General features: G+C 49.7%; 2 protein-coding genes across 2 annotated transcripts; one reads left to right on the top strand and one right to left on the bottom strand.

Annotated features, from left to right (window-relative positions):
• Positions 1-41: 41 nt before the first annotated feature.
• Positions 42-1,708, bottom strand: FBXL8 (F-box and leucine rich repeat protein 8; the record flags this gene model as incomplete). Its single annotated transcript, XM_079541411.1, has 2 exons — positions 42-1,017; positions 1,545-1,708. The coding sequence occupies 2 exons, from the start codon at positions 1,706-1,708 to the stop codon at positions 42-44; spliced, it is 1,140 nt and encodes a 379-aa protein (XP_079397537.1).
• Positions 1,709-4,572: 2,864 nt separating this feature from the next.
• TRADD (TNFRSF1A associated via death domain) lies at positions 4,573-14,492 on the top strand (the record flags this gene model as incomplete). The annotated part of the gene is made up of 4 exons (XM_079541666.1): positions 4,573-4,714; positions 10,383-10,660; positions 13,083-13,269; positions 14,185-14,492. The coding sequence occupies 4 exons, from the start codon at positions 4,573-4,575 to the stop codon at positions 14,490-14,492; spliced, it is 915 nt and encodes a 304-aa protein (XP_079397792.1).

Raw genomic sequence — 14,492 nt, 5'->3', positions numbered from 1 at the left:
ATTTGAGAACAAACGCTTCATCTGCTGAACAGGTGATCCGGTCACCGAACTGCCACTGGTTTCCAGGGGTGCCGTTCCTTGGTGACCTTGAGAGTGTATTGCTTCAGACAGGGGCAGTGCGTGAGGAACGCTTCCACCACCTCCTTGCTGACCACACAGTAGCAGTGGATCTCCATCAGCTTCTGGCAGTGCCTTGCCAGCTCTACTAGCGAGGAATTCAAGTCCTCTGAGGATGTGGTTTGGAGCGTCAGCTTCTTCAGAGTACTGCTGTAGCTCTGGGTGACAAACCTGATCTGATCTACCATGTAATTGTAGGTGTTCAGTTGCAGCGTGCTCACAGGTATGTTCTGCTTTAGGATCCGTGGTATCGTGCAGCCAGGGACCGTATGATCGAATTCAAGGTCTACACAGAGTCGAGGATGTTTTTGCCTGACAGCAGCCCACAGCTCTTCTGAGATGACTGGTATATATTTGTCCAGGCGCTCACAGAAAATGTCTAAGTGGGTGAAAGCTGCTCTTTCTGGCTTGAGCAGCTCCAGAAATACATCATTGGACAGGCTGGCATAGTAGACCCCCAAGGCTGAGAGTTTGGGACACACACTGAGAACTTTCCTAACGGTGTTCGGTGCCACATTGCACACCAGGGTACGGTTGTTGATGAACAAACTTTGCAAGTTTGGGTTGGTGGCAGCTAGGAGTTCAACAAGCTCCCCATCGAGAGTAAAGGGCATATTTCGAAAATCAACATGCTGAAGATCTATCTGTGTGTTAGTGTTGCACATATTCCGTATGCTCTGCAGGATGTCCTGGCCAGAGTAGAAATAGGGGTTCTCCCCATGGCATGCAATGCACAGCTGCTGCAGCTTGTGGTTCTGCTTTGCCAGCACATCCAAGATGCGCATCACGTTCCTGCGGTTGACCTCTTTGGATTGGTCAAATCTAATCTTCAGGTGTTTGATTTGGCTGAGGAACTGGCATAGGCTCTGCAGCATGCCCTCCTCATCCTCTGAATCACAGCTGGAAGGGTAAAACAAAAGGTCAGTCACTGCGGAAGGTAAACCGAGCAAACACAGAGCAGATTCTCTTCTTTACTGTGTTCTGGCAAACACCAACAGATGACACACATTTCTCCTCACTAGATGCCTGGCAAGTCACTGTAAGGCCAAACTCTGACCGAGTGAGGGGGAGAGAGGAGTCGGCCTCCAGAAAGACCACTGGGGAGGTAAGTGCCACCATGAGGATGACAACCCAATAACTTTGTCTCTTGGTGATACAAGGAGCAACTTGAAGGGACTTACCTGAGAATGTAATACTTCCCGTGGCACCCAAATCATCAGCAGTTAACATAAAAGCCCACACTGCATAACACCATTTTCTGTTACATAAAGAAATGCTAGTCACGAAATGTAGCCACACACACAAATCACAGCTAACATCAATTAGCTGTCACAGCACAGCGCTGCACATCTTCAACACGCTCTGATACGTGATGCTCTTGTTACACCTGCAGAGATGCTCACGCTTCAGAAACCCATTCCTCGTACCTGATCTCCGTGAAATGCCAAACGGAGCTGGAAGAAACAGCCCCAGCCCACTGCTTGCACACCTGGAAGGCTGTGTATCTATCTCGAAGAGAAAGGTAATAGAAAATTTGGATGAGGATTTCCTCTGGGATGCAGCTCCACGGGTCAGAGGCTGGAGCAAGCATGCTGCTGATTCAGTTGGGTTCAAAAATTGGGGAAACTTCCAAGACTGCAGGGAATTTTCAAACAACCCTGTTTTTAAAAAAAAAAAAAAAAAAAGGAAAGAAAGAAAAAAGGAGATATTTAGCATTTACATACAGTCAAACCAACGCAACTGGGTCACAAAGGGGGTCAGCACTATTTTCAACTTGAAACTTCACCACATTTTGAAATTCAGCACAAAAATAGAGGAAATCTACTGGCTGAATGTTTGCACACTATTTCCAATCAAGCCTAGAAGCTGGGAAATACTCTTCAATGTCAGATCGAGGCTTTGGGGGAAAAAAAGTGCATTTTCCTGCAGCAAGGGCTTTGCTACTGTAAGTAATAAAAATGCAAGAGAATTTTCTAGTGCTGCTGCACCGGTATGCAAAAAGCTGAGATAGATTTCTCAAACTGAGTGGAAAAAAACCTCTTTGCAAGCAGAAGCTCTACACAGAAAACAGCCCCACACATCCATTTTTGTACCGACTGTGAAACAAAAGGCCCACAGCAGAATGGGGCAGCTTTATTGCAGTGACCCTTGCCTGCAAGAAGACGTGGCAGCCTGACAGAAATGTTTTATTACTCTTAATCCACTCATTATAAGCCCCATTTACACAAGTCTGACTTAGAAGCGGGAAAGCACATTTTGCTTGACCTTCTGTGTGAGCTATGAGCACTGGGACAAAGGCTGAGATTGATAAGCTCTGAACGGAACGGTATTTTTCATCCACTTTTCTAGATTTATTTTGCATAGATTAAAACCACCGCATAAAATCACGGACACGAGACAGCTTCTCAATCCCTATCGCGAGGTTTTTAAACGGCAGAGCCTCGCAGCCTTGCAAGCATCCCCGTTCCTGGGACAGCACTGGGGACGGCCGCGTCCCAGACAGGGGACAGCCTCCGCGCCACGGAGCCAAAGCAATGCTTCACTCCCGCGGCTTCTGCCCGATGCCGGAGCGCTGCGACGCAAAACAGCACAGCTCAGAGCGGAGCAGAAGGATGCGTTTTTTTTTTCAAGAATCCGCCGCTTTGAAGCGTGACTCACTGCCTTTCAGCGTGCGACGCGGCAGCGCAGCATGTCTGCCACCCTCGCAGTGACAGCAGCTCTTCCCCATCCCCTCCCCCAACGAGGAACTCAGCCCCGCTTCCTTCCTGGGAGCCCGCTGGTTGTTGTCGCTGTTTCCTCCGCCGACGAAGCCCTCACCCCTATCCGCGCTCCATCCGCCCGCCCCGAGCGGCTCGCACCGGGGCCTTGAGGCGGCCGAGCGCAGCGCACCGCCCGCAACGCAATCAGGGCTCCCCGCTCACCCCCTGCGGGCGGCGCCTCCCTGCGTCCGTCGCAGCCGCGCAGAGGCGGAAGCGGCGGCGCCGAGGCCGGGCGGCGGCAGCGGCGGCGGCGGGAGGTAAGGGCCGCCCCGAGCCGCCGGGGTAGTGGGGGGGGAGGGCGGGAGGGGCGGCCCCGGGAGGGGCGGCCCCCCCCACTACCCCGGCGGCTCGGGGCGGCAGCCGGTGGCGAGCCGGTGGGTTTGTAGGGGGGGCAGCGGTTCAGCAGACTCTGTTGTGATAGGACAGGGGGAAATGGCCGCAGACTAAAAGAGGGGAGATTCGGATAAGAGGGAAGATTCGGATCAGAGCTAAGGAAGAAGTTGTTCGCACTCAGGGCGGTGAGGCACAGACTGCACACAGAGCTGGTGCTGCCCCCCATCCCTGCAGACAGCCAAAGTCAGGGAACTGAGCGCTGATGGAGCTGTGGGTGTCCCTGCTTGGTGTGAGCAGATGGCCTTCAGGGTCCCTTCCCACTCAAACCATCCTATGATTGTATAGGGCCAGCGAGGCACAGTGAGAATGGAGAGATGGACGCACTGTCCTATAAGGGAATCATAAGAGCTAGGACCTAAAGTGAAAAGTTATCCCCAAGAGCTTACCAGTGCAGAGCCAAGAGTCCTATACGCCCATTGAGTCACACGAAGGGTTTGTCTGACCAGACTGATTCCATCCCCCTTCCAATACCAATGGCCCCAGGACTGGTCGAAGTCCATAGTGACAGCAGCAGGGTAAAGGCAGCACTGCTGGGCTTTACTCTGCTCTGCTTTCTTAGGAGCAGGTTATGAGTCCCTGGCTGACCCTCATGAGGTTCCCAGCCTGTGTGAGAGGCTTGTAAGGCTGCTGTGCATTTGCACTGTGTGTGCCAACAGCTCTACAGTGTGTATCATGTGGTTCCTACACGGGATCCTGCTGTGGTTATGGTTTGCATCAGCCTCTGTGCATCTCTTCTCGTGCTGTGCTGTGGCTCTCAGGATTTTGGAGGCCTTGCACCACAGTTTTTTTTGCTGAGTTGTCAGGTTTGGATTCTCTGGAGCGCATGCACGCTTCCCAACAGCTTTGTAAACAGAGAACAAGGCCTTTGCAATGGCCATGGGGGTTACTGGTGCTGCAGATGAGGTCAGAATGATCTGATACACCTTCTTGCTGTAAAGTTTTAGATAAATCAATTTTCAGTTTGCAATCTACAATCCCAGAGTACATCTTGGTTGTAATCTTACTGTGCTGGGGAGAAATGAGGCCATGGAGTATTTTTGGACTATAAATAAATGGAATCCAGTGGAGAATGAATGCAGAACTTTGTGAGCTGCCAAGTTTTTGGGTCACCAGGTTCCATTGTGCTGTTCTTTACAAAATAACACTGAACTCTGTATAGGGTATGCTTGCTTCAGCAGCACCACCACCTCCTTCAAAAAACAAGGCAAATCCACGTAATCTTGTCATGCTTGTGTTCTGCCCATGTCAGGCCATTTATTCTGTGGTTTCTCAGCTGACCTGTGTGATTTTGTAGGTGCTGAAGATGGCAGGTAGCTCGGCTCCTTGGATCGGCAGTGCTTACCTCTTCCTCCAGTCAACGTGCAAGACTATCATTCTGCCAAATCTCTATGAAAGTGCCCAGAAGAAGCCCTGCGTGTTCAAGGCACTGAAGCTGGCATTAGCAGGTACCCATCCTCTCTGATATATTGGCAAACTGAAATATATTGGTATCTCTTCACACAGCAATGCCAAGCCTTTCTTTAATCCCCCACTCAAGGGTAAGGAGTTCTGGTGCTTACTCTGCAAACCCAAGACACAGCTAATGGGTAGGATGACTGCAATTTCATGCAATCTAGTCCATTTCTTTCACAATTTCAGGTTGTGATTTGAGTTTGAATGCAACTGGATGCAAAAACCTTCACTGTCATTCATGCTAACATATCTCCCTCATAACTGAAATGGGTTAGCAATACATCCAGCTACTGCTCTTCATCTAATCAGCATACACTCACTGCTGTAGAAGCACTCAGGTGTGTTCAGCTGTGTGCCCATTTCATGAGTGATAAGAGTTATTAATCTGTCTGGATGGGTTATAGTCATGGGAAACATTTCCTCTTTTGCCTGCAGTGTACTTCTGTAGGTCTCACTTCAGCTTTTATCAGGATTCTGCATCAGCCACAGACTGTGCTTATTTATTTCTTAAAAGGCTACACAGAAGCCTCTCCAAAGGTTTACAGTCAGTTTATGCTTAAGAGATTCCTGCCTTTATGCAGAGCTCTCTCACATAGTCTGTCGGGTGGTGAGCCGGGGGAAGAAGGAGATGAAGCAATGAACAGAGGAAAAAAGGGAAGACATTTCATGATCAGTGTGCAGTGTGGTGGTGGTGTAGGCCACCAAGAGGGGCATGAGGCAGTGGTGGCATTAGGTAGGAGTGGGGGCAGCTGAGGTGGCAGCAGGAACCATCCCTGGGCCACCAGCAGGGCTTGGTCTTGGAGATGACTGACACAGACCTGAGAGCATCCGATCAGGATGGTTCCATGCTGGCATCAGCACCATCAGTACCCAGCAGGAATCCACTGCAGCCCCTGGGTGCCTCCTCAGAGGAGCCCTCCACCACCTACTTGGACAGCAAGATCTCCATTCCCAAGAACAAGATTTACTCTTGCTTCAGCTTCTGCAAGCTCTGGCTTTCATGAGGCCAGGCTTTCTCATGAGTGCTACCTACCTTGACCTGAGCAACACTGAGTTGGATTTGCAGGCTGGGGCCGTTGCAGGACTTAAGCTGACCACAGTCATCAGACTGCAGCAGCTGGCTGTCTGGCTCAGCATGCTGCTGACCTGCTCCATAGCCACCGTGTCCACCCTCCTTGTGACTGAGGGAAAAGAAGGAAAAGTACAAGCTGTGGAAGCAGGGATGGGCGGACTGGGAGGAGTGTAGCGATGCTGTCTGGATGTGAAGGGAAGGGGTCAGACACAGGTGGAATTAAACTTGGCAAGGGACGTGAAAAACAAGGGATTCTCCAGATACATTGGGTGGAAGGGATGGATGAAGGACTGTTTACCCCCTCTGATAAAGGAGAATGGAGAACTGGCCTCCTCAGACATGGAAAAGGCTGAGGTACTTAACAAGTTCTTCGCCTCAGCCATCACTGCCAGTCAGGCTTCTTTCACCTCTTGTGTCACTGAATTTCTAGGTGGGCGTCAGCGGAGCAAAATCACTCCAACTGTAGGAGCAGAGCAAGTCGGAGACTACCTCACGAGGCTGAATGTGTACAAGTTTGTGGCCAGACAGTATGCATTCCAGGGTTCTGAAGGACCTGGCTGCTGTGGTTGCCAAGCTGCTCTCCATCATATATGAAAAGTCACAGCTGTCATGCAAAGTCCACAGTAACTGGAAAAAGGGAAACATTACTCCCATTTCTAAGAAAGGGAGAAAGGAAGACCTGGAGAACTACAAGGCAGTGAGCCTCATCTCTGTGCCTAGGAAGATGATAGAACAGATCCTCTTGGAAGACTTGTTAAGGCACGTGCTAGATGAGGTGATCCAAGACAGCCAGTGTAGCTTCCCTAAGTGCAGGTCGTGCCTGAAGAGTTTGGTGGCCTTCTATAGTGGAGTGACAACATCAGAGGACAAAGGAAGGGCAACTGATGTCACCTACCTGGACTTGTGCAAGGCTTTTGACATAGTCCCACACTGCATCCTTATCTCTAAATTGGAGAGAGATGGATTTGAAGGCTTGGCTGTTCTGTGGATAAGGAATTGCTTGGCTGGCCACAGCCAGAGGTTCTGGTCAATGGCTCTATGTGCTGGAGGCTGGTCGCAAGTGGTGTTCCCTAGTGGTCCGTCTTGGGTCTGGTGCTCTTCATCATCTTTATCAATGACATAGATAGTGGGACTGAGTGTACCCTCAGCAAGTTTGGAGGTGACACCAAGCTGAGTGGGGCATCTGACATAATTGCACTCATTGCACTTTACAACTTCCTGAAGGGAGGTTGTGATGAAAAAGGGTCTGGCCTCTTCTCCCAGGCAAATAGTAGGAGCTGAGGAAACAGCCAGAAGTTGTACCAGAGGAGGTTTAGGTTGAACATTAGGAGAAACTTCTTCTCTCAGAGGGTGGTCAGGCACTGGAATGGCTGCCCAGGGAGGTGGTGGAGTCGCCATCTCTGGCAGTGCTCAAGAGGCGCCTCGATGAGGAGCTACGAGATGTGGTTTCGTAGCTTGTGGTACTAATAGCAATGGGAGGGTGGTTGGACTAGATGATCTTGCAGGTCGTTTCCAACCTTGCAATTCTGTGATTCTATGATTCTATGATAATAGAAGGAAGGGATGCCATCCAAAGGGACCTGGGCAGGCTCAAGAGGGCATTAGAGAACCTAACAGGGTTCAGCAAGGCCAAGTGCAAGATGTTGCACTTGGCTGGGGCAATTGCAGGCATATATGTGCAGACTGAGAGAAGAACTCATTGAGAGCAGCCCTGCAGAGAAGGACGTGGAGGTCCTGGTAGATGAAAAGCAGGACATGAGCCAGCAGATCCCTTCCACACTAAGCCATTCTATGATCAGTACTGTGGGGTTTAGTGTCTGTGTTCATGCTCAGAAGCATCTGTTGTCTGCTGAGGCTGCCAAGTCAGAAAGGAAGGCCCTGTTACTCAGAAAGGCTGGCATCTCTCTTCAGACTATGACTCATCAGGCTTGCAGATGATCCTGCACTCCAATGTATGCTCAAGGACAGGGCTGCCATCCAGAGAGACCTGCAGAAGGAATGGGCAAGCAGGGATCCTATGAAGTTCAGTAGTAGCAAAGCAATCTGTCCTTGAGAAGGAGGAACCCAGCAGCAGAACAGGCTGGGGATGGACTGGCTGGAGAGCAGCTGTGTTGAAAAGGACCTGAGGGTCTTGGTAGGTAGCAAGCTAAAGGTGAAGTCTGGCAACCCAGAAATACAGTGTATCAAGGGAAATGATTATCTCCCTCTGCTTAGCACTCATTAGACCACATCTAGAATACTACACCCAGTTTAGGGTCCTGCAGTACAAGAAAGATGTTGATAACGTGGAATGAGTTCAGCAGGGGGCCACCAAGATGCCTGGAAAGGAGATGCTGAGGAGCCAGGCCTGTTCACCCTGGAGAAGAGAAGGATTTGGGGAGCCCACCACCAGCCTGCCGGTACCTACAGGGAGGCTAGCAGGGAGAGAAGGATGCACTCAGATGGTGGTATGGGAAATGAGAGACAGCAGGCATAAATTGAAACAAAGTAGACATTGGATGACAGGTCAGACATTTTCCTCTGGGAACACAGTTGTATGTTCTCTGTCCTTGCACGGATAAAGCCCTCAGAAACTTGGTCTGATCTCAGAACTGACTCTGTTTTGCAAAGGAGGATGGGCTAGCGACTTCCTGGGCTTCCTTTCAATTTGAACTGTCTCATGAATGATCCTATTTTATGAATGTTTACTTAAACACAGTTATGTAGGAGGATTGCAGTTGGTATGAAAAATGCTTGATTTCTGCTGCAGAAACATGATTTCCTTTTTTTGAAGGCTATTTTTTAAAAGAGTGATGGCCAACAGAAGCTATTTTCTGACTTTAACAGGCACAATTACATTAGCATCAGTTGTACTTAAACCTATTTACATCAAAAAAAGGTGTTGAGATACAGATGGCCGTAAAAGTATGTTTCTCTTCCTACCTTTGCACCAAGCTGACTTTAGACTCATAGTAATTTGAAGAATTTATCATATTTACCTAGAACAGCTATCACACAGTGCTCTTTACCTATCATACAACTGAGGTCATAGTGTTTAACTGGGTTTATGCAATTATCATGTAATTTCTTGTGGCAGTCATCAGTTTAGCAAAGCTGGCTAGCTGCTCCAGTGCAGGCCAGTTCCATATCTAAAGACGTGAAACAGCAGGAAGCCCAACAGAGTTGTCCAGTTAGGCTCAATTTCTTCCTGCTTTGTTTCACTGGAATGTGCATCTGCTCACACGTTTAGAGGAAAGCTCTCAGTAAGGCTAAATGCTACCATGCTCATTCGTACCTAAAAGGACATGGAATCTGAAGCTGTCAGAAGTTTCAGAAAGAAGCTGCTTTTGAAGTGGCTGCCTTGTATGCCATTCAGAAAGGTTTCATGTCTGTACAGCTTTTCCCTACCCCAGCCCTCTTGCCCAGTTATGCAAGCTTTTGTTTAATTAGCACATACAAAACACAAAGCATGAAGGAAGTAATAAAAATAAAAGGGCGTTTCTGATCAGCAATCCTGAACAGAATTAAAATGCTTCTCCTAAGTACATAGTCCAAGTTATGCATCTAGACCAAACTAAAGCTTCTAATGCAACCAGCAGTCTGTAAACCCTGTAATACCACTGTTAGCACAGATTTTCAAATGCTAGGTCATTTGTCCTCGCTATTGCAGAACACGCAGGTCTGCTTTGCCTTAAGTATTCCTCTGGGCACGTTTAAATAATACCATGGTGTGTGGTTTAGAAATCATTGACACAACGGCAGTCTGAGCAGATTCATCTACGCTGCTCTGTGCAGGCAGTGCAGCCAGCCTCCCACAGGCCAGTGCTGCAAGAGAGAGCATAGAAGACACGGTCAGTGTGCACAGCTAATCGAATTTAAGCTCTGCTGGGGGAAGGAAGGATGAATGCCTGATCTCCCTCTGTTGTCCATGTCTCTCAGGCTCCATCCACACTGACTTCAGAAGGCACATCCTTGCCTTGTCCTTGCTGACATTTTACAGTGAATTCACTCTTTGTGCAAAGAAATTTAAAGACGTCCACTCTGACGGCCAAAATTCTTGTGGGTGGGTCTGTCATGTAGCTGGGTCTGTCATTTGCCATTTGCGAGATGCACTGAAGGCATCAAGCCAGAAGCTACCTGTGGGCACAGGGCTGGGGAAGAAATGCTAGGTCTCCTTCCAGGACCTTTACCACTGCCTGAAACTCCAGTGATGGGGACAGAAATCTGGCTCAGAACTGAACTGAACTGTGCATTTTTGTGTATAAAATGTGTATCTCTGTTGTGTACTGTTTTAATCTAACCATTTCTGCCCTAGAAGTGGAACCTTGAACTTAAAACCTCCCCCAGTGAGCTGCTTTGGGAAGTTACCTGGGCTGTAGTACAGAACAGCTTCCTCTGGATGCCACGCTGCAGGGATTCATGGTCACAGGGCAGCGAAACCTAATCCTTTCCTCTTGGTTTTATATACAGGCTTTTCACCCCAGAGGACTTTATCACAGAGAGAAGACGATTCAAAAGCTACTCCATTGCAGGCTTGGTGGTGGATGGGAGTGGGTCTGGGTTGTCTGTCTCGTGCCTGGATAGTGACTCTGCTCACTTCTCCCTGCCAGAATCCACCGGCAGCGTGAATGGTGTGGACATGCTCAAAGTGCACTGCAGCCACCCACACCTGATAGTCCAGCTCAAATTCTGCAAGCAGGAGAACTGCCGCCGCTTCCTGCAGAGTTACCGGGAAGGATTGCTCCAGAAGTCCCTCCAGAACCACCTCCAGCTCTCCTTGGCCATGACCACGGTGCCTCTAGAAATGGAGCTGAAGGCTGGCAATGAGCACCTGGACAACATGCTGAAGGATGAGGATCGCTGCCTGGAGTGCATATACAGAGAAAAGGTGAATGGGAGAGGGAGGGAAGCCAAGCAGTAACACAGGATGCAAAGCGGGTGCAAATTCTGCTCTGCTGCTGTGCGCTGGGCTGCCAACTTCTCCTTCCTTCAGCTCTCAACTGTAATATGGAGAACAGCTCTGCCCTTCCCCAGAAAAGATCTGGGTACTTCTCTCAAGGACTATAGAGCTACCTTTCTCCCCTGCCTTGCACATCTCAACCCTAGCAATGGTAACATGAGCACGAGCAAAAACATCACACAGTGCACCAACAGCTTGTGATAGAGTGGGGACACGCAGCATCTGCTGCCAGCAGGCTGCTGTTCTGACATCAATGCCTCTCTCAAGGATGATATCTGGTGTCCATTTGTATCCATCTCATCTCACACTTTGGCTCTGGCTAATCCTGCTAGCAAGAGCAAGGGCCAGTACTGGGGCCCATCTTGTTTAATATCTGTATTGATGACCTAGGTTAAGGGATTGAGTTCACCCTCAGTAAGTTTGCAGATGACACCAAGCTGGGAGGTGGTGTGGATCTGCCTGAGGGTAGGGAGCAATCTAGATAAGCTGGATCGCTGGGCTGAGGTGAATGGGATGAGGTTCAACAAGGCCAAGTGCTGGGTCCTGCACTTTGGCCACAACAAATCCCCATGCAGTGCTGCAGGCCTGGGGATGAGTGGCTGGATGAGTGTGAAGAGGAAGGGACCTGGGGGTGTTGGTTGGTGCTCGGCTGAACACGAGCCAGCAGTGTGCCCAGGTGGCCAAGATGGCCAACGGCATCCTGGCCTGCATTGGAAATGGTGTGACCAGCAGGAACAGGGAGGTGAGCATCCCCTGTACTCAGCTCTGGTGAGGTCGCACCACGAGTGCTGTGTTCAGTTTTGGGCCCCTCAGTGCAAGAAAGACATTGAGGCCCTGGAGTGTGTGCAGAGAAGGGCAGCGAAACTGGTGAGGGGTCTGGAGCACAGGGCTGATGAGGAGCAGCTGAGGGAGCTGGGATTGTTCAGTGTGGAGAAGAGGAGCTCAGGGGAGACCTCATTGCACTCTACAACCTCCTGAAGGGAGGCTGTGATGAGGAGGGGTTTTGGCCTCTTCTCCCAGGCAACGAGCAGGACCCGAGGAAATGGCCACAAGTTGTACCAGAGGAGGTTTGGACATGAGGAGAAACTTTTTCTCTCAGAGGGTGGTCAGGCACTGGAATGGCTGCCAGGGAGGTGGTGGAGTCGCCGTCCCTGGCAGTGCTCAAGAGGTGCCTGGATGGGGAGCTGCGAGATCTGGTTTAGTGCTAGTGGTGGCAATGGTGATGGGAGGGCAGTTGGACTGGATGATCTTGTAAGTTCTTTCCAACCTCGTGATTCTATGATTCTGTGATTCTAACAGTGGGATCTTGTCATCTTACCACAAAACCAAAGCACTTGCTGTGATTAAGCCTTTTTCCTCTCCTTGTTTTTTTCCCACCTGGAACTACCAGTATCTGACAGCTTTGCTTCCCTCTCAGCAGTCCTTAGGATCAGGCAGTCTCTGCCTCCACTGGAAGATTAGGTACGAGAGCGTGTTCTGACAGGTTGCTTTTCTGCAAGTGCAGAGATGAAATGCAAACCATTCACCCGGGACCGAACATGTGATAACAGGCATCCTTTCAACTTCTGCTTGCTGCTCCCTCCCTCTGCTGAATTAGCTGACTGGACAAGAGAAATGGGTTATTGTCTGTTCCCCAGAATTGACTCAGCCTGACCTCTGCCTACCAGCGCAGCAGCCAGAAAGATCAGTGGCCGGCTGAGGGCAGTGCTGGGTGCCAACCTGCTGTATGCAAGCGTAAGCGCTAAACTGAGTCAGAGCACCATGGAGTTTGACTGCTCACACGTGCTCTGCATTATTTCCTTATCCTCTTTCTCCTTACTTTCTCTTTTGATATCAGATTGGTTTTATCTCAGCAAGGCTTGAGAGGTTGCAGAAGCACTAGGAACAACACTTAAGTATAGGAGGGGAAGGCAGGGAGAAGGAGAGTAGCAGGAGCTGCCTGCTTTGCTGGCCATGAGCTGTTAGATCAGCTCACCCTATTTTGTGGGTCTGACTCTCATGTGGAGTAAATCAGAGAAGCTCTGCTGCCTTAATTCTTGCAGTAGGCTTCTGAAAATAAATGTGGACTAGGAGCAATTCTGTGCAGCTTGTAAGTAGTCACTGATGCATGTGACAGACCCGGGGGGGCACTGCCCATTTCAGATCACACTGCAGGTAGAAATGCGCAGACTTATGCCAGAACTCCATTAGACTATCTGTCCAATTCACAATACCAGCTATAGCAATCTCATTGCTTCGCTCTCAACACCGTGATCTTAAGCCACACTGAAAACCTGCCCTCCAGCTAAATACCTACAGCTTTGTGAGATGGTGAAACTGGCATAAATCATCAATGCTGTTTGCATTACAGCCTGACCGCCTGCGGGACGAGGAGATCACAGAGCTGGAGGAACGGCTCAAGAGCCTGATTCTTCACCAGAACATCAACAACAACATGCCTTCCAAGGACTGCATGTCACTGAACTCCCCTTCTCTACCTTCTCAAGGCAGCTCCCTTTCCCCACAAGTCACATTTCTTTTTCAGGGACAGCAGTTTGGTGAGTAATGAGAACTGAGCCAGAGAATCTCAAAGGCCAGAAGGGAGTATGTGGTGGAGTGTACCTGGGGTAAACTAAGGATCTCCCAGCATCCCATGGAGAAGGAGTTGCAATAGTATTAAGATACTGTCACACTCCTTCAGATCAGGCCTTGGCTTATTTTTGTCCTGGGCTGGCCTGCTTAGTCCAGGCACCCTGCGGTACACTGTCTGTTTCCAGTGATGTCTGCTGCAGAAAGCTTTCAGGTGGTCCTGTGTAGCAGTTTTAGTTTGAGATCAGCCTGGTCTTTTCCAAGTGTGCCTAAGGTGTGTGAACAGTCCCCAGTGCTAAACAGCTGAGGAGAGAGCTCCTGTCTGCATTTCAGTACTTTAAGGATGTGTAGCCAGGGAGCAGGGGGCTTGGTCTGAGTTGCTTTTGAAAGGCGGAAACAAAGAGGATGTCTGTCAAAGAAAATTGAGCTCTGGCAAACCCCAGGAAAAATAGGAAAATAAAAACATGTTAGGTAGGGGCAAGCCCAGGTACCTTGATGTCAAGGAAGGATTTTGGAAGGGGAATGAGCCTGACAGAATCCCAGAAATGCCAGAGCAGACAGCTGGGAATGGGTAAGTGCCACCCAAGCCATCGGTGCTGCTCAGTTGATTTTCTCTTTCCAGCATTAGAGGATTGTGTCAGAGTGCACAAGCCCTGCCCGCAGCAAACCAGTCCCTTTAGCCTCACTGCTCTTGCGCTTCTGCTCCCAGCGCAGTGCTGGCCAGGTGTTAAGATACCAGCAGACAAGCAGAGCAGCAGCACAGCTCCTAACAATGCACTGTGAGTTCTGAACAGCCTCCCAGCTCCACAGAACACTGACCAAACCCTGCCTACATCACATCAGCCATGAAACCCTATGTTTAATCTGCCCTCTGTTCCTTTCAGACAACAGAACGCTCACACCAGATGACCACCAGAAATTTGCCAAGCTTGTGTCCAAGAAGTGGAAGCAAGTGGGTCGCTCCTTGCAGAAGAACTGCCGGGCCCTGCGAGATCCTGTCATTGATAACCTGGCCCACGAATACGACAGAGACGGACTTTATGAACAAGCCTATCAGATGCTTCTTCGATTTATCCAGTCGGAGGGGAAGAAGGCAACGATAGCACGACTGATTGCAGCCCTGGAAGAAAATGGTCTCACCAGCTTGTCTGAGGAGCTCTTGGGCCTCCATTCCAATGAGGATGACTCCTAG

Source organism: Tetrao urogallus (assembly GCF_951394365.1).
Source record: "Tetrao urogallus genome assembly, chromosome: 12".
In the NCBI taxonomy this organism is placed as follows: Eukaryota; Metazoa; Chordata; class Aves; order Galliformes; family Phasianidae; genus Tetrao; species Tetrao urogallus.
Note: the sequence above shows the minus strand (reverse complement) of the source record. Positions and strands in the feature narration are given on the sequence as shown.